Consider the following 20,787-nt stretch of genomic DNA (forward strand, 5'->3'; position numbering starts at 1 on the left):
GTTTGATTAGTATTGCAAACATTTCCAAAGTTGCAAAGAGCATCAGTCTCGAAACAGGATATGATTTATCAGCGGCTCTTCTTGGGGCTGCTGCTGCTATGCGCAGTACTTGCTCTAAATCCTGCAAGTATGTCATTGTGCAATAAGGAAATTTGAAAATATTGATTTGTAAACACCTCGATCTTTTCAGGCGCCAAAGGGGCGAATTCTCGCTACAAGTTATATGGAAATAGACGCAGCGTAGGACGCTACGGGAACGATGTGGCCGAGGGTCGCCAAAATATGGACATGTTTTGGTCGAAATTGGGCAAGACGACAACCACAACTACGACAGCAGCACCAACTACTACCACTATAACAACTCCACCTGTAACACCTCCACCACCACCTCCTCCACCACCACCACCACCACCGCCTCCACCGCCACCACCACCACCGCCTCCACCACCACCAACGCCACCACCACCACCGCCACCGCCACCACCACCAACGACGCCACCTCCACCACCGCCTCCACCACCACCGCCACCTCCTCCGCCAGAGCGAAGAAGTGTTATCAACGGTGACGACAACCGCGAGCTAGAAGACGATGATAATGAAAATTTCCTTATGCATGCACCTATGCGCGAACATGAATTCACACACCATAATGAGGGTCAGCAGAGCGACGATGAGGAGGATGATGACGATAACGAAGTCAGTGCGACAGCCTCTAGCATGAGCGAAGATGGTGATAACGAAGATGATGACAATGATTCGGAGGAACGTCAATTGAGAGGTCCCGCAGGTATAGGTCGAGCTGCCAATTCCCGTCGACGTCGTGGTCAGCGTCGTCGTGGTAAGGGTGGAAAACGCCGCCGCCGTATGGGCATTAAAAAACGTTTATCGAAGCGACGTGGTCTAAAAAGGAGTAGTAAACGCCGCCAGATGACTAAGGCTCAAATGCGTCGCCGTCGAGAGAAGATGCGAGCGTACAGGAAACGCCTTCGTCAAAATCAAGCTTTCAGACGCAACAAAAGCGCATTTCGTCGACAAAATTACCGGCGCAAAGGTCAAAATCGAGTGAGTCGCAAATCGGCCAAGCAGATCATGCGACGCCGTCGTCAGAAAAGATTACGCCGCAAGCGCAGTAAATTAAACAATAGACGCCGTCTGCGAAAGTTCAAAAGGCGATCCCGTGGCCGTAAACGCGTTGTTCGTGTAAATGCCTGATTATGAACCCAAGAAGCATTGAAATAGGAAATCCCATGATATGAAAATAAAAAAGATAAAGAAAATATGCACCCAGTATTGACTCATTTTTTAAAAAATTTTAATTTTAAGCAACATGAAAAGTCCCCCTCCAAATAGGTGTGCCATAATCGGTACAAACATAAGAGGAGATATTCCCAAAGCATTCATCAATCTGGACTTGGACAGGTACAGATGTTCAAAAAAAGTCGATGTTGCCTTTTCCATATTTGAATGCTTATTTCAAATGAGCAAAATTTTACGAAAACTTGTTGGCCGTCTCAAGGGGCTTCAAAGTTCGAATTAAAGGATTATTTGTGAGGGACGGAACCTTTGTTAATTTTAAAGGTTACTTTACTTAATACTTACACACACTTACTGTAACCAACACATTCATGTACTTTTGAATACATCCACCCTTTTCTATTAAACAAAGAAGATGGCCCTCTGATTGGTCCAGCGTAATAGCAGCGGTATAGTAATTATGGGGTTAATAAGTGTGTTAGAACCAAATCATGGTTTTTAGAGAATAATCTACAGTCTAGAGTTTCCACCGAAAAGCCACAATTCTGTTCAATTAGCCCCAGGTTTTAGGTCATCTCCCAGTCATTTGATTATATTTTGACGAATTTTAGTGAGATTCGAATTTGCATGAAAACGGAAAATATATGGCAAAAGTCTAAAAGCCATCAATCCACCTATTAATGAGACGATGGTTCGCCAAAAGAGCGGGTTTGCAATGGCAACGGTAAAGTACCCTGACCGAAGAAGTCAACCATACAAGCGACCCGGTCAGAAAATAATTCAACCAAAAACATGTGGTTTCACACCACGGACTGACTAGCAGCGTGCTAAGTGATAGCCATTTTGGCGGTATTGTATCAATTTCATTTACCAGCATTGTTGTAGGAGATGAAGAAAGCATCAAAGCGGAGATCATCATCATCATCATCATCATAGCCTTCATCTTCATCATGGGCTTGAATGTAATTTTGCAAACTGTTAAGCCATCTCTTTGATTCATTAACCGGTGTTGATGATTGAATGACCAGCTCTGCGTGCAACTTTGACCTGCCTAGGGGTACCTGAAGGAAAATTAATCATTGCAAAAATGTTTGCCAATTCTGAAAGCTGATTGATGACGAATTGGGTGAAATGGTATAAAAAGAAAGGTGGCAGAACTGTTCTACCATCAGTCTTAGTCTGTGTATCTCCATGTTTAATTAGTATTGCAAAAATTTCTAGCGTTGCATCATCTAGCATCAGTCTCGAAACAGGATATGAACTATCAGCGTCTCTTCTTGGGGCTGCTGCTGCTATGCGCAGTGGCTGCTCTGAGTCCTGCAAGTAAGTAATAGCGACACAACGTTCTCTTTTACTCAAATTTATTTGTTTTCAAACTCCTCGATGTTTGCAGGTGCCAATGGGGCGAATTCTCGCTACAGGTTATATGGAAATAGACGCGTCGTAGGACGCCACGAGAACGATGTAGCCGAGGGTCGCCAAAACATGGACACGTTTTGGGCAAAATTTGGCAAAACAACTACCACAACTACGACAGCAGCACCAACCACTACCACTATAACAACTCCACCTGTAACAACTCCACCACCGCCACCACCACCACCTCCACCACCACCTCCGCCACCTCCCCCACCACCACCTCCTCCACCACCACCAACGCCACCACCACCACCGCCTCCACCACCACCGCCAACGACGCCACCTCCACCACCGCCTCCACCACCACCGCCACCTCCTCCGCCAGAGCGAAGAAGTGTTTTAGACGGTGATGACAACCATGAGTTGGAAGGCGATGATGATGAAAATTTCCTTATGCATGCACCCATGCGCGAACCCGAATACACACACCATAATGATGGTCAGCAAAGCGACGATGAGGAGGATGATGACGATAACGAAGTTAGTGCGACAGCAGCTAGCCTGAGCGAAGATGATGACAACGATTCGGATGAACGTCAATTCAGAGGTCCCGCAAATTTAGGCCGGGCTGCCAATTCCCGTCGACGCCGTGGTCAACGTCGTCGTGGTATGGGTGTAAAACGCCGCCGTCGTACTGGCATTAAAAAACGTTTATCGAAACGACGCGCTCTAAAGCGGAATAGTAAACGCCGCCAGATGACTAAGGTTCAATTGCGTCGCCGTCGCGAGAGGATGCGCGCCTACAGGAAACGCCTTCGACAAAAACGTGCTTCCAGGCGCAATAATGGCTCATTTCGCCGGCAACGTAACCGCCGCAGAGGTCATAACCGACTCAGTCGCAAATCATCGAAACAGAGTAGGCGACGCCGTCGTCAGAAGAGATTACGTCGCAGGCTCAGCCGTTTGAGCAATAGACGTCGTTTGCGGAAATTCAAAAAGCGATCCCGTGGACGTAAACGCATTATTCGCGTTAATGTCTGATTGATTATAAACTCCAGATGCTTTGATATAGGAAATAGTATGAAAGGGAAATAAAGCAAAATTAATGATAATATGTACACAGTTTTGACTTATTACTCACTTCAAATGGCATCAGGCCATGTAAGCAGTATTTTATAGTAAACTTATCAGTACCACTTTGCAATGGAACTGCAAACGCTATATCTGGCTTGAACTGATCAGAGCGAAAACAAAGCAAAGCCAAAATAATCGGTCATGTCAAGAAAGTAAGGTAATCGAATGAAATATATGATCTGAAGTCTCACAAATATACCAGTGTGAACTTAGCAACACTTTGTTAGCTACCTTGAGGGATTCTTGGATTTTATGAGAGTCAATGTTGGTATGAAAGTAAGAAATTGGATGAAAATCGTACTAAAAATTTGCGAAATTTACAAATAACTACCACATACCTTCCACTTCAAAAATTAGTGAACGAATCAAGGTATGGTGCTAACAGTTTAATGTGATTGTGTAATTGATAAAAAGGACATTTAAACGATGGATGAAACATGAAAAGATTATCCTTATTTAGATTAGGTTGAAAAGAGTGTGCAAATATAAATCAGTGCCACGCCACTGTAGACATACACCTACGCCGGTAATGGACTTGTTGTGCCCTCTTTACACTAACAAGTAAAAAGGCGTTAAGTTCAGTCGGGCCTACTTTGGATACCCACCACCTCGGGTATATACGTTAACCACCTTTCGTCAAAATCCGGTGAAATATTCATACCCTATGCCCCATAGCAGCTACATCGAAATATGTTCCGACTTGGACCAAATACTTATAGGTACAAGTCATTGTTCAATTGGTTAAAGTCTTGGCAGCTATATCCTAATCCGGACTGGTTTGGGCCGAAGAGCCTTACACAACTCACTGTCCCAAATTTCGGCTAACTTGGACAATAAATGCGCCCTTTATGGGCTCAAAACCTTAAATCGAGAGATCGATCTATATGGCAGCTATATTCAAATCTGGACCGTTCTGGTCCAAATTAAAGAAGAATGTCTAGGTGCAAAACTTATCTCACTGTCCCAAATTTCGGTGAAATCGATTCGGCCAAAGCCTTAAATCGAGAGATCGGTTTATATGGCAGCTATATCCAAATCTGGACTGATCTGGGCCAAATAGAAGAGGAATATCGAAAGGCCTAACACAACTCACTTTTCCAAATTTTGGAAAAATCGGACAATAAATGCGCCTTTTATGGGCGCAAGACCTTTAATCGAGAGGTCGGTCTATATGGCAGCTATATCCAAATCTGGAAAGATCTAGGCCAAAAAAAGAAAAATATCAAGTGACCTAACTCAACTCACTGTCCAAAATTTCAGCAAAATCGGATAATAAATGTGGCTTTATGGGCCTAAGATCCTAAATCGGCGTATCAGTCTATATGTCAGCTATATCCACATCTGTACCGATCTGGGCCAAATTGAAGAAGGACTTCCAAGGACCTAACAAAACTCATTGTCCCAAATTTCGCCAAAATTCGATGATAAATCGAGATATAGTCAGATATAGCCCATCTTCGAACTTAACCTGCTTACACAAAACAAGTAAGAGTTCGTCCGAGCCAACTGATTCAACTAAATAGCACAAGGGTGTAAAGACTGTTATCATTCTCCTGCAAATTTTGGTACGCGAATATATATTATGTTCACCATAACAATGTGTGCTCTCACACATCGGGCACATCGTCACAAAAAAAAAGCGTGGTCAATGATATTCTTCGCCAGAAAATTCTGCTATAGCGTTCAATAACCATGTTTTGAAGGTGCCTCAATCGGAGTGGAAAAGTGATTCGACAATTGGCTTGAGCGCATGCGCAAGTATATAACTCATGCTATATACCATTATAATGCCCACCACCGAAGGATGGGGGTATACTCATTTTTTCATTCCGTTCGTCATTTCCGTCGAAATATCCATTTCCGACCCTATAAAGTACATATATTCTTGATCAGCGTAAAAATCTAAGACGATCTAGACATGTAGGTCCTTCTGTCTGTTGAAATCACGTTACAGTCTTTAAAAATATAGATATTGAGCTGAAACTTTGCACAGATTCTTTTCTTGTCCATAAATAGGTGAAGTTCGAAGATGGTCTATATCGGACTATGTCTTGAGCCCCCATATAAACCGATCCGCAGATTTAGGGTGCTATGCCCATAAAAGCCACATTTATTACCGGCCGAACTTAATACGTTTTTATACCCACCACCGTAGGACATTACTTGTAATTGTTGTGTTGGTTTAATATTCTCAATGTTTTTTGTTTAAATCGGGTTGCAAAATTGAATACAAATTATATCTATGAAAGTCGCATCATAAGGTTAGGTTAGGTTAGGTTTAAGTGGCAGTCTGCCATAAGACTCACTTAGACGTTTCCGTCCATTGTGATACCACAGGAACAGAAGAAGAAAGATGCCTTCTAGTTCCTACCGTTGAACCAACCAGATCGCTTTAAAAAGCCTAATAACTTGCGAATGTTCACATCCGCTAAATCATACAGGTTCTAAAGAAATGAGAACATATAGTGGAACTCCTTCTGACTGCTAGTGCGGGACACACACACTGAAGGTGTTCCATAGTCTCTTCTTCTTCGATGTCCTCAGTTTCTGCAACAGTCGTTGCTGGCAACCTTCAGTCTGTCAGCATGTTTTCCGATTAGACAGTAACCTGTCATGAAGGACACAATGACTGAGACGTCTGTTCTAGCCAATGACAGCAAAGCAGTAGACCTCTTCAAGTCTAGATTAGGCCACATAGTTTTGGAATCCTCACAGCCCCCTCTTTGTGACCACCTATCATTCGTTGTCCTTCGGGCCTGGTCCTGAAAACTTAGCTTACATGTCGCTAGAGGCATACCCCCAGATTCCAGAATCGCTGGAATGTGTAAGGTAGTTCCCAGTCTCGCAAGCTTATCCGCTTTACAATTCCCTGGGATATCTTTGTGGGCATGCACCCAGAACAGGTGAATTTTGAACTGTTCAGCCTTCTCGTTAAGAGATCTGCGACAGTCGAGGGCGGGTTTTGTATTCGGAAATACGTTATGCAGGGAGTTAATGGCTGCCTGGCTGTCTGAGCAGACATTTATTCAATTCGCCGTAATGACATTATATCAGTGCCATTCCACCACTTCCCTAATTGCAAGGATCTCTGCTTGATACACACTGCAGCAGTCAAGTAACCTTTTCGATATGACCAGTTCTAGATCTTTAGAGTATACCCCAAAGCCCACCTGACCGTTTAGTTTGGAACCATCCGTATAGAAGTCTATGTAACTTCTGTTACCAGGGATATCGTAGTTCCAATCGGTTCTATCAGGAATAGTGGTACAATAGTTTTTTTTTTTCAAAAAGTCTCATCATAAAGTCAACATGGAAAAAATTTACCAAAGGAACTATAACAAGAAAACCCACCAATAATTCTGCAGAGTGTGCCGAAAACCCTATTAAAGCACCTAACCCAAATAGTTCTAAATGGTGTATGGAGCATGTAACACTCAATCAAGGATATGTCAATTTAAAACTACAAAAATTTTCAATTCATGCATAACTACCCCCAATTCATATTCCATGGAAGCGTTTAATCTTAGTATATTCAATGTTGTTCTACTTTACCAGCTAAGATGTAGAAATAAAATAAACTTTGTTACTTTGGAGTTACATAAAATGCTAATCTATTAGAATAACTTGCAAAAAGTGCTCAATTTATGATTTTTTCAATTGATAGATTGCAGTCTCCCCGCCCAGCTACGTTAATGGTTTTGGAGAGCATAAACTCTCAGTTTCCAAATTTCGGATAAAAAGAAACTATTGGCTCCAAACGTGCAGTCGGAGAATTGGTTCATATGACAAGTCTAAGCACATCTAACCTATTTTCAATACCCAATAACCTGTAACAGTTAAAAGTGTTTGCGGAAAATTTTGAAAGATGCATCCTTATTTGTTCGATTGCGATCGTGACTTCGACAGAGGAATGAGCTAAAGAGGAATGAATGACTAAATCGAATTTGAATTTCAAGACTGTTATTTAAGGCTTATTGTCTGTTACATCTCAATATTGCAAGGAGGCCGTCGTAGCTTAGAGATAAACATGTCCGCCTATGACCCTGAACGCCTAGATTCCAATCCTGTCAAGAACATCAGAAAAAAATTTTCAGAAAAGGATTTATCTTATCATTGAGCTTAAAATTGGATCTGACAGCACTCATCGATATGTGAGAAATTTGCCCCTGTTCCTTAATGTTCATGGGGAAAATGGCATTTGCAGTTGGATACTCCGAGGTGTTAAAACTAAAGTCAATGCGCCTCCAATCTTTGACAAAAAATTTGACAAAAATGAGGGTTTTGCCCCAATTCCTATCAGAGATAGCTCTTTGTAGAAAAGGCTGAAGGACTAACAAATGTCGCCAGCCTAAGTAAGCTGTGTGTTTAATTTTGCTAGAATTCAGCGTCGTCGCAAATGCAAATTTCCCCATGAACATTCCATAGGGGAACATGTGCAAACTTCTCACATATCAATGATTGCTTTTCCATTCAAGTTCAAGTACTCAATGACAAGGGTCCTCCGTTTTCTAGCCTAATACGAACGGCGTGTGCAGCAGTGCAACACCTCTTTGAAGAGAAGTATTTACAATGTATAATAACTCACAAATGTCGCCAGCATTAGGAGGGAATAATCGTCGCAGAAATTTGTTTTCAGATTTTCTCGTCAGGATTCAAACGCTCAGGCGTTCGACGTCATAGGCGGACATGCTAGCTTTGTAATAAAAGCACCCTTTGCCTCTTATTATCACAAGTATTAAGAGAATTTCTATATATGTACATACGCACTGCATTACCTGTGCTAGATGTAGGACACGATTCCTGATGTTGAATATTTTGGTTGGAATGAAGTGAATGTGTCCATGTTTGCTTTGAAAGATCTTAAACTTCGACGCAGTACAGAGACGTCCATTCAAAAGTTTTAAATGATCCCACACTGATTCCTTTTGTTTCAGGCTCTAGCATTCACTCGAATTCCTGTAGAAAAGTTGGCACTTAATTTTCAATCACTTTTCTGAAGTTACTTCTACCTTTCTTCTTTGTTGGATGCAAGAGCATGCGAAGTTTGAAAAGTACGCACATTACAGAATAATTCCAGCCGTTTGACTGATGGACTAACATTGAGTTGGACATATTTAAATATTGATTTTTGACATTAGGCACGGCACTGCCTAATGTTCGTAGATTAGAAATGATCAATTCTAGCTAGATTTTAATAAATCGTCATATTTACAACGAATGTAACTCATATTTACCGCTACAATGCCCCCAGGCTGGTTTTTGTATAATTAATTCATGGAACTTGGTAAAAAGAAAAGCGAAAGAGAAACGCTTTCTTTAGCGGTTTGTAAATGTTTGTAAATGCGATGGATAGCAGGCAGAATGTCTTCAATTTGTGGCTTCTTTCAGCGAATGGCTTTCGCAAAGCTCAAGGCAGATGGATCATCTTCGGTGAAATGGCAATGTAACAGTTGTAATCACCACTTGTTACTGGGGCGATGAAGAATTCCGTTGGCTGATTAATGATTGAAAAGATGGCCTATTGTATAGGCTTTCTTTTTGACAGGCCTATTTGCGGAAAATTAATTATGGGTTCGGCAGGCCTGAATACGGCAGATTTCGTCGATGGAAACATGTGTATATATAGATTGGCGAAAGAAGTGTTCTAGCATCAGTCGTTTCCAGACTGTAATGAACAGTTCGAAGTGGAACGATAGAAGCATTGTTCTGTCTTAGGGAAAATCTCGGAAAACTTCACTATGGACGGCAAACGACTGTTGTTTGCTCTATTGCTCTGCGCAGTCGTTGTCCTCCATTCTGCAGGTAAGAGCTACGAGAATTTGCAAGTAGCAAGTTGCAAAGTTTTTGGTTTGTCCAATTTTCAGCTGCCAATGAGGGTCATCATCGTATAAGGTTTGGAATCCTGGGCCAACAGTCGAGAGCTGTAAGACGACAGGAGAATGATTTCGTCCAAGGTCGCTTCAATCAAGAATTTTTGACCAAAATAGGCAAAGGAACAACAACGACCACCACATTGGCGCCACCACCACCACCACCTCCTCCACCACCACCGCCTCCTCCACCGCCGCCTCCACCACCGCCACCACCACCTCCGCCACCTCCACCACCACCACCTCCTCCACCACCGCCACCAACACCACCACCACCACCTCCGCCGCCACCACCACCTCCTCCACCACCACCAACAACTCCACCCCCACCACCTCCTCCTCCACCACCACCACCACCAGAAGGTGAAGGTCGGAGATACGATGAAGACGACCCCCTGGCATTTGGCGACGATAGTGAAGAAAATGATGTTTTGCGTAGTGATCTTTTACACAGATTCCATGAAGATGATGAAGACACGGACCTGGATGATGACCGCGAATCCCATGTGGGTCGTAGCAATAACGATCTGGAAACAGATTACGAAGACGAGATAGCCGCTCGAGCAGGTCCTAAATCAACATTAAGTCGTCGTCGTCGCCTCAAAGAGAAACGTCGTCGTCGTCTGGCAAACAAACGTCGCCGCCGTTCAGGCTACAAGAAACGCGCCGCAAAACGACGAGCACTTAAACGTCTCCGCAAATACAGGCAAAAAACTAAGGGTCATAAACGCCGAGTAAGTAAGAACTCACGAGCCAGTAGATCACGCTTGCGCCAAAGGAGATACCGACGACGCACCGTTGGGGGATATCGAAAGAATGGCAATCGCCGTCGTGTCTACCGTCGCAGTACACGAAAATCCCGCAAAGCCGCCCGCCGACGTCGTCGTGCTAGGAAAATGAAACGCAGACGTAATACCATGAGAAGCAAAAGACGATTGCGTCGTTTTAGACGAAGGAGGCGCAATTAGTCGCAGCGAAGCAAACAGGCACTAATGATACTTACCGACGAAATTTAGACGAAAATAAAGCACATAGAATATGAAAAAATATATACAAAGCTTAAATTATTCTCATGGGTAGCAAAAGGGGCCAATGAATGATGATTGAGTATAGGCTGGATTTAAGGTGATCCATCCCAAAGGATGACCCCAATCCAGGCAGTCAAATTCAAAATCAGGCATTGGCGTTTTTGTAGACTGATAAAGCATAAAATAAAATATTCAAAAATGTTCTGCAACATTAGATCCCTTTTATCCATCAGGACACAAGAGCGGTTTATATTGCGGAACAAAGGCCCAATTTCGTTCTACATAACTTATAAATGAGTGCCGATTCGCTTTGTGGATTTGATCTCTCGACTACTCCAACTGATTGGCGAGTATTTGTAAGGGGCTAGCTAACCACAACTCAAACTTTGCTATGCACCTTAGACTCCTACAATTTATTTTGATTTTAAATGCCATCCCAACATAGCCCCTTGCAAAAACTGTATTTTTTACGCCACTGACATGTTCCAGTAATGAACATAACTCATTTCCAGTATAACATCAAAAGCCTAAGGCTGCTGATATTATGATTTATGTATGGAATAGCTTTCTCATATTTACTTCTATCGTTTAGCAAAGCGAACAAAGGAAAAATCAAAACAAAATTCTGGACTTTGAAAAATTGCAAAGATTGCAGAACGTCTTCATTGCATTCCCTCTTTCACCGAACACCTTTCTTTTCGTCACAAAGACAAATTGCGAAAAAAAAAGATAATTTTTTGCTAAGATCGGATTGGTTGGTTGGTTGTTATATGAGCGATTAGTTTTGTCGGCTGGCTGACTGACTAATGATGGAATAGTTTGACTATTGTTAAACTTTGACATGCCGCAAGCAATTTTGCGGAAACCAATTTTTGGGTCAGCGGAGTTCGATATGTGCTATGATCTCGTATATATAGTTTCGTCATAGAAGTGTTCTAACATCAGTCGCCTCCATACTGTAGGGTACGATCGGATCTTGGAAGGCCAAAAATGGACAGCAAACGACTGTTCTCGGCTTTATTGCTTTGCGCAGTACTGGTCCTGCAGTCGGCAGGTGAGAAATATTTTCAATCAATCTAATCTGGGCATTACTGTACAAGTTGCCTTTTTCCAGCCACGAATGAGGGCAATCGATACAGACTCTTTGACAGACATCGACAATCTGTGGGGCGGCATGAATATGTGTTGCCTCAGGGCCGGGGTCAAGAGTTTTGGGATTTGTTGGGAAAAACTACAACGACAACAACTACAACTACTGAATCGCCAACCACATCGCCTGTAGTTTCTCCGCCGCCACCACCACCACCTCCTGTTACACCACCAGTTGTAACACCACCGCCATCTCCTCCGCCACCACCACCACCGCCACCACCACCGCCCCCAACACCTCCACCGCCGCCACCTCCTCCAACAACTCCACCACCTCCACCGCCACCTCCTCCTCCACCACCACCACCAGAGCGTAAAACAGATCGTGCATTCGGGGACTCCCAAAGCGAGGTACGCAACTTCAATGAGGAATATCCAAACAGGGTTCGGCTTCGTCAAAATTTCCGACAGCATAACATTCGAAAGCCACACAATGCCGAAGACGATGAAGATGAGGCCGTAGAACAAGGACGCCAGAGCAATGTTTCCTCTGGTAATTCGAATGATCGCAAGGATCCAAAACGAGATGGCAGCGGCAGTTCGTTAAGCTCCGATAGCAAACGTCGCCTCAGAGCAAAACGTCGCCTCAGAGCAAAACGCCGTCGTCGTGCCGGCCTTAAGAAACGTTCCACAAAAAGACGCGCATTCAAGCGCAGCCGTAGAAACAGAAAAAAAACTAGGGCCCAAAAACGCCGGCTGGGTCAGAGTACACGCGCCAGTAGACAACGCATGCGTCTAAAGAAATACAGAAGACGAAATGTTGTCGGACATAGAATGAGAGGACTGCGACGTCGTACCGTTATGCGTAATTCACGACAATCCCTTAGACATTTCCAACGACGACGCCGTAAGAAGCAAATGAAACGTAGACTCCATCGTCTTGCTAATAGAAGACGCCTGCGCCGTTTTAGAAGAAAGGGTCGCAATTAGATGTAGAAAACCATAGAATCTAACCGAAACCGTTGAAAAATAAAACAAAAAAGAAAATTATTAGAAAATACAAACTCTCATAACTTTTTTGAAATATGCGATCACTTTCATTAAAACTACATTTACACTAGAATCCGAATCCGCTTGATTTGATCGAATCTCCTTAACCCGTTTACACTATGTATGAAATAATTTGGAGTTCGAATTGACAGCAGCATTGTTTTTTTCAGCATTTTCATTATATTCAGTTTTTTATTGTGGTACGCGGTTTTATTAAATTTAACTCCAACATTTAGTAATTTCAATAAGAAAATGTCAGATGTAAACACCGATAATAACCGGTACTCACTGCAATTCCAGTGCATTGGAATCGTTCATATTACAAAACCACTCTCGAAGAAGATTTGCTGCAAAACTCCTCAAATAAATAGACTAGCTTTCACTAGTTGCGAAACAAGAGTTTTCCGAAATCTCGACTCAAATTTTGTTTTACGATAAGCGTAAACCTGATATAAGATAATAATGCCAGTCTTATATCTACTTACTGAAACAATTTCTAGTCTTAAACCTCTACCCTATGATGAGGTATATATTGGTTGCCCAAAATAATTGCGGATTTTTTAAAAGAAAGTAAATGCATTTTTAATAAAACTTAGAATGAACTGAATGCAATTACAGAGTCACAAGCAGTGAAAAAATTTGTCAACGCCGACTATATGAAAAATCCGCAATTACTTTTTGGGCAACCCAATATTAAATTTGACCTTTCTTTTGTAAAACAAACGATATATTGATCTTAGGCGCAAGCTTGTCGAAAGCAAACTTTCGAACCAAGTTTTGCACAAATATATAGTTTTGATGTTTGTTATTGTGGATCAGACAATTGTTCGAAATTTGGAGTATTCGGTCTTTAAGCTGATTTACCTGCCATACAAATCGAGTCACTGATTTTACTACCTTCAGGATGCAATTTTATACGAATTAAAAAAATTCATGTGTACCTACCTCTGTTATGATTTGCAATTTCCCTAATTTTAGTTCTTACTTACAAAACGTAATACATTTTTATTTATTTTTACTTTAGACGATGTAATAATACGAAGATTACGAATCTGGCATACAACATCAGATCGAGTGTAGGGGGTCACCCCACACTCCAAAAGAGCCCCAAATGGGCATATGACTATATGAGACTCGGTTTGTTCTGTAGAATCCAAAAGTGATGAAAAGTATCCGGCAGTAGATTACAAATATGTCAAAAAATTAGGTCCATGTAATGGCAGGTCGCCCACCCCCAAATACCCTCAAAATGGGCATATCAGACGGCCATGGCCATATTGGATTCAAATGAAAGATATTTGGGAGTAGATTAAAAATATGACAATAAAATTTGCGTTCAGGTCAAGTTGGCGCTTTTCCTACTAAAAATACGTCGAATAGGTTAATTGACCAATTATAGCAAAATGGGACTTAAATGAAAGGTATTTGAGAGTAGAAAACGAATTTGATATCCAATTAGGGGGTACGCCCTAAATCACCCCTTAAACTGAACTTTATTTCCCACTATAGCAATATGGAGCTCAAATTAACGGTATTTGGGAGTAAAGAACGTATTTGATATCTTTTTTTAGGGCAAAGTGCCGGTGGCCGCCCCAGCTCCAAAACACCCACCAAACGGTTCATACCGTTGGGGCTCAAAGTAAAGGGATTTGGGGTTGAACACGAATTTGATATCCATATTTAGGTCGAAATGTCTCCCCTAAAAAGCAGCATTACCCTAATTTCAAAAATACCAGATCTGGGAGAGTGGTAATGAGTTCGTTCGACCAATCATGCAAATAAAAACCCACCCCAAAATACCTCCCTATTACATAAAAGCTATTTGGGGTGGAAATTTATTGACCGTCAATCACAACTTATTCACCGATCATGCCATTATGGGACACACATGAAATGTTTCAGAAAGTAGAGCACGAATCTTATATTTACTCTAATGGCAAAGACCACCCCCGAAATTTCCCCTAAACCCTAAATATTTACCAATACGGTAATATGGGACTCAAAAGACAGGCATTTGGAAGTAGAATAAAAATTTACATGGAAACTGAGCAGGAGCAAACTTCCCACACATCAATGAGTGCATTCCGATTCAAGTTGAGTTTATCAACGATAAGAAACCCTTTTTATAGCCGAGTCCGAACGGCGTGCCTCAGTGCGACACCTCTTTGGGGAGAATTTTTTGCATGACCATGCATGGCATGGTACCTCACAAATGTCGCCAGCACTAAGAGGGATAACCACTGCTTTAAATTTTGTCGGAAGTTCCGCCAGGATTCAAACACAGGCGTTCAGCGTCATAAGGGGCATAGGCTACAGTAGCACGAATTCGATATCCACATTCAGGGCGAAGTATCCCCATCCTAAAAAGATATTAGAGCTAATATGCCACAGTAGGAGCCACAATTTTGGTGCGATCTCTCCCAAATTTGGCACGAAGTGTTTTTTGTGACGTCCCAATATGTGTGCAAAATTTCATCTTAATCGGTTCAGATTTAGATATAGCTCCCATATATAACTTTCGTCCGATTCGATCTATTAAGGCTGTAGGCACAATTTTGGTCCGATCTTTACAAACTTTGGCAAGAAGTGCTTTTTGTGACGTCCCAATATGTGTGCAAAATTTAATCATAATCGGATCAGATTTATATATAGCTCCCATATATATCTTTCATCCGATATGGCCTTTTAAGGTTGTAGAAGCCACAATTTTGGTCCGATCTCTTCAAAATTTGTCATGAGATGGTTTAATTGACATCCCAACACGTGTGTAAAATTTCATCAAAATCGATTTAGATAAAACCCCATATATATCTTTCGATTTTTAAGGCTGTAGATGCCACAATTTTCGTACCATCGTATGAAAATCGTATAAGGTTCTATTCGATATTTCAAAAGGTATGCAAAATTAAAGTCTGACTAAATTTGGATATAAGTGCTATCTAATAAAAGTATTACGTATACTCGGTGGTGTAGATTATTATATAGTCGGCTCCGCCTTACTGGTTGTTAATACTTTTTTAATACTTTGTTTGGAGGAGAAATCGAGTGGTCGGAGTGGGGACGGGCAAAATTGCTCGACTCCGACTCCACAGTCCGTCCTACTTTGCCCGACTTAAGTCTTTTTGTTATTACTTGTTTTACTTAAGGCAGGTTAAATTCAAATATGGGTTATATTTTGATGAAGCCCCCATATAGACCCGAATATAGGTCTTGGACGAATACTTAAAAGACACATATATTAGCCGTGTTCACTGAAATTAGGATTAGCGCATTGTAAAAGAACCATGCTCAATTTTTAAGGGCCAAAAACACTCACTAACTGAAAATTTAAAAATCCAAAGATTTTTTGCCCAAGTAACCATTGATCATAAAGGAAATCAAACTTCCAGGTCTAAACGACTAAATTTGGTTTAAGGTCTAGAACTGATCAAACTTCCAATTTTATGAAAAACAAGCTATTAATCGATTCAGTCCATATTTAGCCGTATGTTGAAGGTCATGAGAGAAGCCGCTTAACAAAATTTCAGCCAAATCGGATGAGAATTGCGACCTCTAGAGGCTCAAGAAGTCAAGATCGCAGATTGGTTTATACGGCATCTATATCAGGTTGTGTACCGATTTGCGCCATACTAAGCATAGTTATTAAAAGTCATAACAATACACTTCATGCAAAATTTCAGCAAAATCGGATGAGAATTGCGCGATCTATTGGCTCAAGAAGTCAAGATCCCAGATCGGTTTATATGACAACTATACCAGATTGTGAACCGATTTGAATCATACTTAACACAGTTGTTGGAAGTGATACCAAAACACCACGTGCAAAATTTCAGTCAAATTGGACGAGAATTGCGCTCTCTACAGGCTCAAGAAGTCAAAACCCAAGATCGGTTTATATGGCAACTATATCAAAACATGGACCTTTTTGGCCCATTTAGAGTCCCAACTGACCTACGCTAATAAAAAGTATTTGTGCGAAATTTCAAGCGGCTGGCTTAGCTTTACTCCTTCGAAAGTTAGCGTGCTTTCGACAGACAGACCGACGGACGGACAGACGGACGGACAGACGGACGGATCAAGAATATATATACTTAACGGGGTCTCAGACGCATATTTCGAGGTATTACAAACAGAATGACGAAATTAGTATACCCCCATCCTGAAGGAATATATAAAAATCCTAAGGTTCGATTTGGTTTTAGGTCCATAGTTTCTTGGGCACAAATTCTTGTAAAATGTCGTAAATGACGATTTTCACTATAGCTAAAAATTGACCTACCCTTCTACACATGTATTGCCGAACATCGTCTAGATCGGATCATTTGGTTAAAGATGTTTACCGTTTGAGCTTCGTGAGTTCCTCAAAGGCCTTTTTCAGCAGATTACGCTGATATTTGATGCAATCCTTCGGCCGACCTACAATAAATACAAAAAACTAACCAATTCAGTTTCAGTTCAATGATAAGGGGCCCCTTTTTATAACCGAGTCCGAACGGCATGCCGCAGTGCGACGCCTCTTTGGGGAGAAATTTTTACATGGTTTCTTACAAAATGCTGTCAGCATTAGGTGGGAATAACCACCGTGGAATTTTTTTTTTTATTATTTTTATACCCACCACCGAAGGATGGAGGTATATTAATTTTGTCATTCCGTTTGCAACACATCGAAATATCCATTTCCGACCCTGTAAAGTATATATATTCTTGATCAGCGTAAAAATCTAAGAAGACCTAGACATGTCTGTCCGTCTGTCCGTCTTTCTGTTGAAATCACGCTACAGTCTTTAAAAATAGAGATATTGAGCTGAAATTTTGCACAGATTCTTTTATTGTCCATAAGCAGGTTAAGTTCGAAGATGGGCTATATCGGACTATATCTTGATATAGCCCCCATATAGACCGATCCGCCGATTTAGGGTCTTAGGCCCATAAAAGCCACATTTATTATCCGATTTTGTTGAAATTTGGGGCAGTGAGTTGTGTTAGGCCCTTCGACTTCCTTCGTTAAATTGGCCCAGATCGGTTCAGATTTGAATATAGCTGCCATATAGACCGATCTTCCGGTTAAGGGTCTTAGGCCCGCAAAAGCCACATTTATTATCCGATTTTGATGAAATTCGTGACAGTGAATTATGTAAGGCCCATCGACATCCTTCGTTAATTTGGCTCAAATCGGTCCAGATTTGGATATAGCTGCCATATAGATCGATCCTCCGATTTATGGTGTAAGGCCCATAAAAGCCACATTCATTATCCGATTTTGCTGAAATTTGGGACAGTGAGTTGTGTTAGGCCCTTTGACATATTTCTTCAATTTGGTCCAGATGGGTTCAGATTTAGATATAGCTGCCATATAGACAGATTTCTTGATTTATGGTTTTGGGCCCATAAAATGCTCATTTATTATTTGGAACAGTGAGTTAAGTTAAGCCCCTTGACATACTTTTGCAATATCGCACAGATCGGTCCAGATTTGGATATAGCTGCCATATAGACCGATATCTAGGTTTTAGGTTTAGGGGCGATAAAAGACGCATTTATTGTCCAATTTGGCCGAAATCGGTCCAGATTTGGATATAGCTGCCATGTAGACCGATATCTCGATTTAAAATCTTGGCCCCATAAAAGGCGCATTTATAATCCGATTTCACGATTTTCGAAATTTGACACAGTGACTTATGTTCGGCTTTTCGACATCATGTCGTATATAGTTCAGATCGGTATGAGGTATATGAGTATAAGGTATGAAATTTTCACAGAATTTTGATGAAAGGTGGTTTACATATATACCCGAGTGGTGGGTATCCAAAGTTCGGCCCGGCCGAACTTAACGCCTTTTTACTTGTTTAATATTAAAGTAATGTTATATACATGTTATTTAACCCCTAGTTAGAAAATAGACCACAACGATTAATTATTTAAATTAAAAAAAAACTAAAAGCAGTCCCTAATAAAAATATGTCTTGAGCTTTACAATATGCAAAACTGATTAATTTAATAAGAAGATAAAAGATACAAATATCCATCATATAGGAAACTCTTTAAGAAAACAGCATTTGCATTTCGTGACTTCTTTAAAGATTCTTTTTAACATTTTTTTTTTAGTTTGTTTACATCGTCAAATCCCGTAGAACATAAACTTCTTTGGGATGACTGGGTTAAACCTCTTTTAGCATTCACTTGCTTTGGGAACGATTATGGTTGTCGTTTGCTGATTAATGACTGAGAAGTCAGACTAATGAAGAATTTTGACATGCTAGGGGCCAGTTAAACGAAAATTACATATCGGGAATATGACATATTTTTTAGTGAGGGATAAACTTGTATATATAGATTGATGGAAGAATGTTCTACCATCAGTCGTATGTAGGCTGCAACGAACCAACAAATATTGGTTTTGTTTTATTAACAACCATACTAGAGTATCAGATATGAACAGCAAACGAATTTGGTTTGCCCTATTGCTTTGTACAGTGGTTGTCCTGCAGTTGGCAGGTGAGTTTTATCTCGAATATTTTCAAATGATATGATGAAGTTGAGTTTTGAACATAACGATAATTTATTTATTTTCTAGCTGCTAATGATCGCAATTGGGCTCGACGCCAATATAGACTCTATGAAAGACCGATACAACCTATAGGGCGGCAGGGTTATGGATGGGACGACGAACGTTACAACCGTTTGTTTTTTAATAAAATGAACAAGTTCACAACAACAACTACTACCACTGCCGCGCCGACAACATCGCCTCCACCACCACCGCCTCCACCCCCTCCACCACCACCACCTCCTTCCATTCAACCACCATCGCCGCCTACATCACCACCTCCTCCTCCGCCGCCTCCTCCTCCACCACCTCCACCTCCACCGCCGCCACCAACAACTCCTCCACCGCCGCCACCTCCACCGATTACCGCTAGGTTACAAGGAATAGATTATACTGAATTAGGTGGCGAAAATGATCATCACCTGCAATATGATTTGGGATTTAGATCACAGTATTACGATGACTTTGACGAAGATAATTATTTTGATGTGGGCCAAGGACGCAATAGCAACTATCTGAATGGAGACTGCGATGACTTCCCACCCATCAGAAATGTCAATTCCTTCAGCAATTGGCGCTTACAACGCAGACGTCGTGCCCAAGAGATGCGTCATCGTCAAAGGGAGTACAATCGCAAACGACGAATCGCCCAAAAGGAATTAGCTGCGAAACGTCGTGCAGTAAGACGAGAGCGTCTACAACGCCAACAGACCATGGCACATAAACGCCGACAAGAAGAGAGGAGAAGACGATTAGAGCAAAGGAAACGACGCATTCGACCTGCGAGTAACATAGGTCGAAACAATGTCGGCCTTGGCATAACCAACGTCCATAGCCATTCCAGATATCCTTATGAGATGGGAAGAAGCATGCAAACTATTCCAAAACGTCAACGTTTAAGGCAAATACGTCGACCTCACAATGGAGGAAACCTATAATTTAAAAGATATATTTACCACTAGATGTAGAATAATGTAGACACTAAATATACACTGAATTTAAAACATAACAAAAAAATAGAAACAAACAAGTAAAAGCGTGCTAAGTTCGGCCGGCCCGAATCTTGGGAACCCACCACTATGGATTCTGCTAAAAATTTATACAAAATAAATTTGGTTGTAGGGCATAATTTTATTCTACATACCAAACTTCTGTCAAACCAGCAAAAATTAAAGCTTCTAGAAACCGAACAAGGATGATCGAGAAGTTAAATCGGGAGATCGTTTTATATGGGAACTATATCCAAATCTGAACCGATATGACCCATTTGCAATCCTCAATGACCTACATCAATATTAAGTATCTGTGCAAAATTTCAAGTGGCTAGTTTTAAGCGTTCGACCTCTATCGCGATTTCGACAGACGGACGGACGGACATGGCTATATCTACTCAGAACGTCGATACGATCAAGAATATATATGCAATTTATGGGATCTTAGACTAATATTTCGAGGT

The 20,787-nt window shown here is 41.4% G+C and overlaps 5 protein-coding genes across 5 annotated transcripts; all 5 read left to right on the forward strand.

The window, feature by feature from the left end:
- Nucleotides 1-60: 60 nt before the first annotated feature.
- Nucleotides 61-1,212, forward strand: LOC106092904 (uncharacterized). Its single transcript, XM_059367386.1, has 3 exons — nucleotides 61-127; nucleotides 191-369; nucleotides 580-1,212. Exons 1-3 carry the CDS (start codon nucleotides 61-63, stop codon nucleotides 1,210-1,212), a joined length of 879 nt encoding a protein of 292 aa, XP_059223369.1.
- A 1,298-nt stretch (nucleotides 1,213-2,510) lies between these two features.
- On the forward strand, nucleotides 2,511-3,654 carry LOC106092903 (uncharacterized protein DDB_G0284459-like). The gene is made up of 3 exons (XM_059367387.1): nucleotides 2,511-2,577; nucleotides 2,648-2,912; nucleotides 3,009-3,654. The coding sequence occupies exons 1-3, from the start codon at nucleotides 2,511-2,513 to the stop codon at nucleotides 3,652-3,654; spliced, it is 978 nt and encodes a 325-aa protein (XP_059223370.1).
- Nucleotides 3,655-9,485: 5,831 nt separating this feature from the next.
- On the forward strand, nucleotides 9,486-10,585 carry LOC131997091 (peptidyl-prolyl cis-trans isomerase G-like). Its single transcript, XM_059367388.1, has 4 exons — nucleotides 9,486-9,549; nucleotides 9,612-9,639; nucleotides 9,735-9,909; nucleotides 9,953-10,585. The coding sequence occupies exons 1-4, from the start codon at nucleotides 9,486-9,488 to the stop codon at nucleotides 10,583-10,585; spliced, it is 900 nt and encodes a 299-aa protein (XP_059223371.1).
- Nucleotides 10,586-11,635: 1,050 nt separating this feature from the next.
- Nucleotides 11,636-12,724, forward strand: LOC131997092 (merozoite surface protein CMZ-8-like). Its single transcript, XM_059367389.1, has 2 exons — nucleotides 11,636-11,699; nucleotides 11,760-12,724. The coding sequence occupies exons 1-2, from the start codon at nucleotides 11,636-11,638 to the stop codon at nucleotides 12,722-12,724; spliced, it is 1,029 nt and encodes a 342-aa protein (XP_059223372.1).
- Nucleotides 12,725-19,215: 6,491 nt separating this feature from the next.
- LOC131997093 (protein enabled-like) lies at nucleotides 19,216-20,269 on the forward strand. Its single transcript, XM_059367390.1, has 2 exons — nucleotides 19,216-19,279; nucleotides 19,359-20,269. The coding sequence occupies exons 1-2, from the start codon at nucleotides 19,216-19,218 to the stop codon at nucleotides 20,267-20,269; spliced, it is 975 nt and encodes a 324-aa protein (XP_059223373.1).
- Nucleotides 20,270-20,787: the final 518 nt, after the last annotated feature.

This window comes from Stomoxys calcitrans, chromosome 4, assembly GCF_963082655.1.
Source record: "Stomoxys calcitrans chromosome 4, idStoCalc2.1, whole genome shotgun sequence".
Taxonomy (NCBI): domain Eukaryota; kingdom Metazoa; phylum Arthropoda; class Insecta; order Diptera; family Muscidae; genus Stomoxys; species Stomoxys calcitrans.

Coding starts and splice junctions, on each gene's coding strand:
- LOC131997093 (XM_059367390.1), top strand. CDS start 19,216: ATGAACAGCAAACGAATTTGGTTTGCCCTATTGCTTTGTACAGTGGTT. Junction 19,280..19,358: donor GGTTGTCCTGCAGTTGGCAG/GTGAGTTTTATC, acceptor TTTATTTTCTAG/CTGCTAATGATCGCAATTGG.
- LOC131997091 (XM_059367388.1), top strand. CDS start 9,486: ATGGACGGCAAACGACTGTTGTTTGCTCTATTGCTCTGCGCAGTCGTT. Junction 9,550..9,611: donor CGTTGTCCTCCATTCTGCAG/GTAAGAGCTACG, acceptor TCCAATTTTCAG/CTGCCAATGAGGGTCATCAT. Junction 9,910..9,952: donor CCACCACCTCCGCCGCCACC/ACCACCTCCTCC, acceptor CCCCCACCACCT/CCTCCTCCACCACCACCACC.
- LOC106092904 (XM_059367386.1), top strand. CDS start 61: ATGATTTATCAGCGGCTCTTCTTGGGGCTGCTGCTGCTATGCGCAGTA. Junction 128..190: donor ACTTGCTCTAAATCCTGCAA/GTATGTCATTGT, acceptor CGATCTTTTCAG/GCGCCAAAGGGGCGAATTCT. Junction 370..579: donor CCACTATAACAACTCCACCT/GTAACACCTCCA, acceptor GACAACCGCGAG/CTAGAAGACGATGATAATGA.
- LOC106092903 (XM_059367387.1), top strand. CDS start 2,511: ATGAACTATCAGCGTCTCTTCTTGGGGCTGCTGCTGCTATGCGCAGTG. Junction 2,578..2,647: donor GGCTGCTCTGAGTCCTGCAA/GTAAGTAATAGC, acceptor CGATGTTTGCAG/GTGCCAATGGGGCGAATTCT. Junction 2,913..3,008: donor CCTCCTCCACCACCACCAAC/GCCACCACCACC, acceptor AGAGCGAAGAAG/TGTTTTAGACGGTGATGACA.
- LOC131997092 (XM_059367389.1), top strand. CDS start 11,636: ATGGACAGCAAACGACTGTTCTCGGCTTTATTGCTTTGCGCAGTACTG. Junction 11,700..11,759: donor ACTGGTCCTGCAGTCGGCAG/GTGAGAAATATT, acceptor GCCTTTTTCCAG/CCACGAATGAGGGCAATCGA.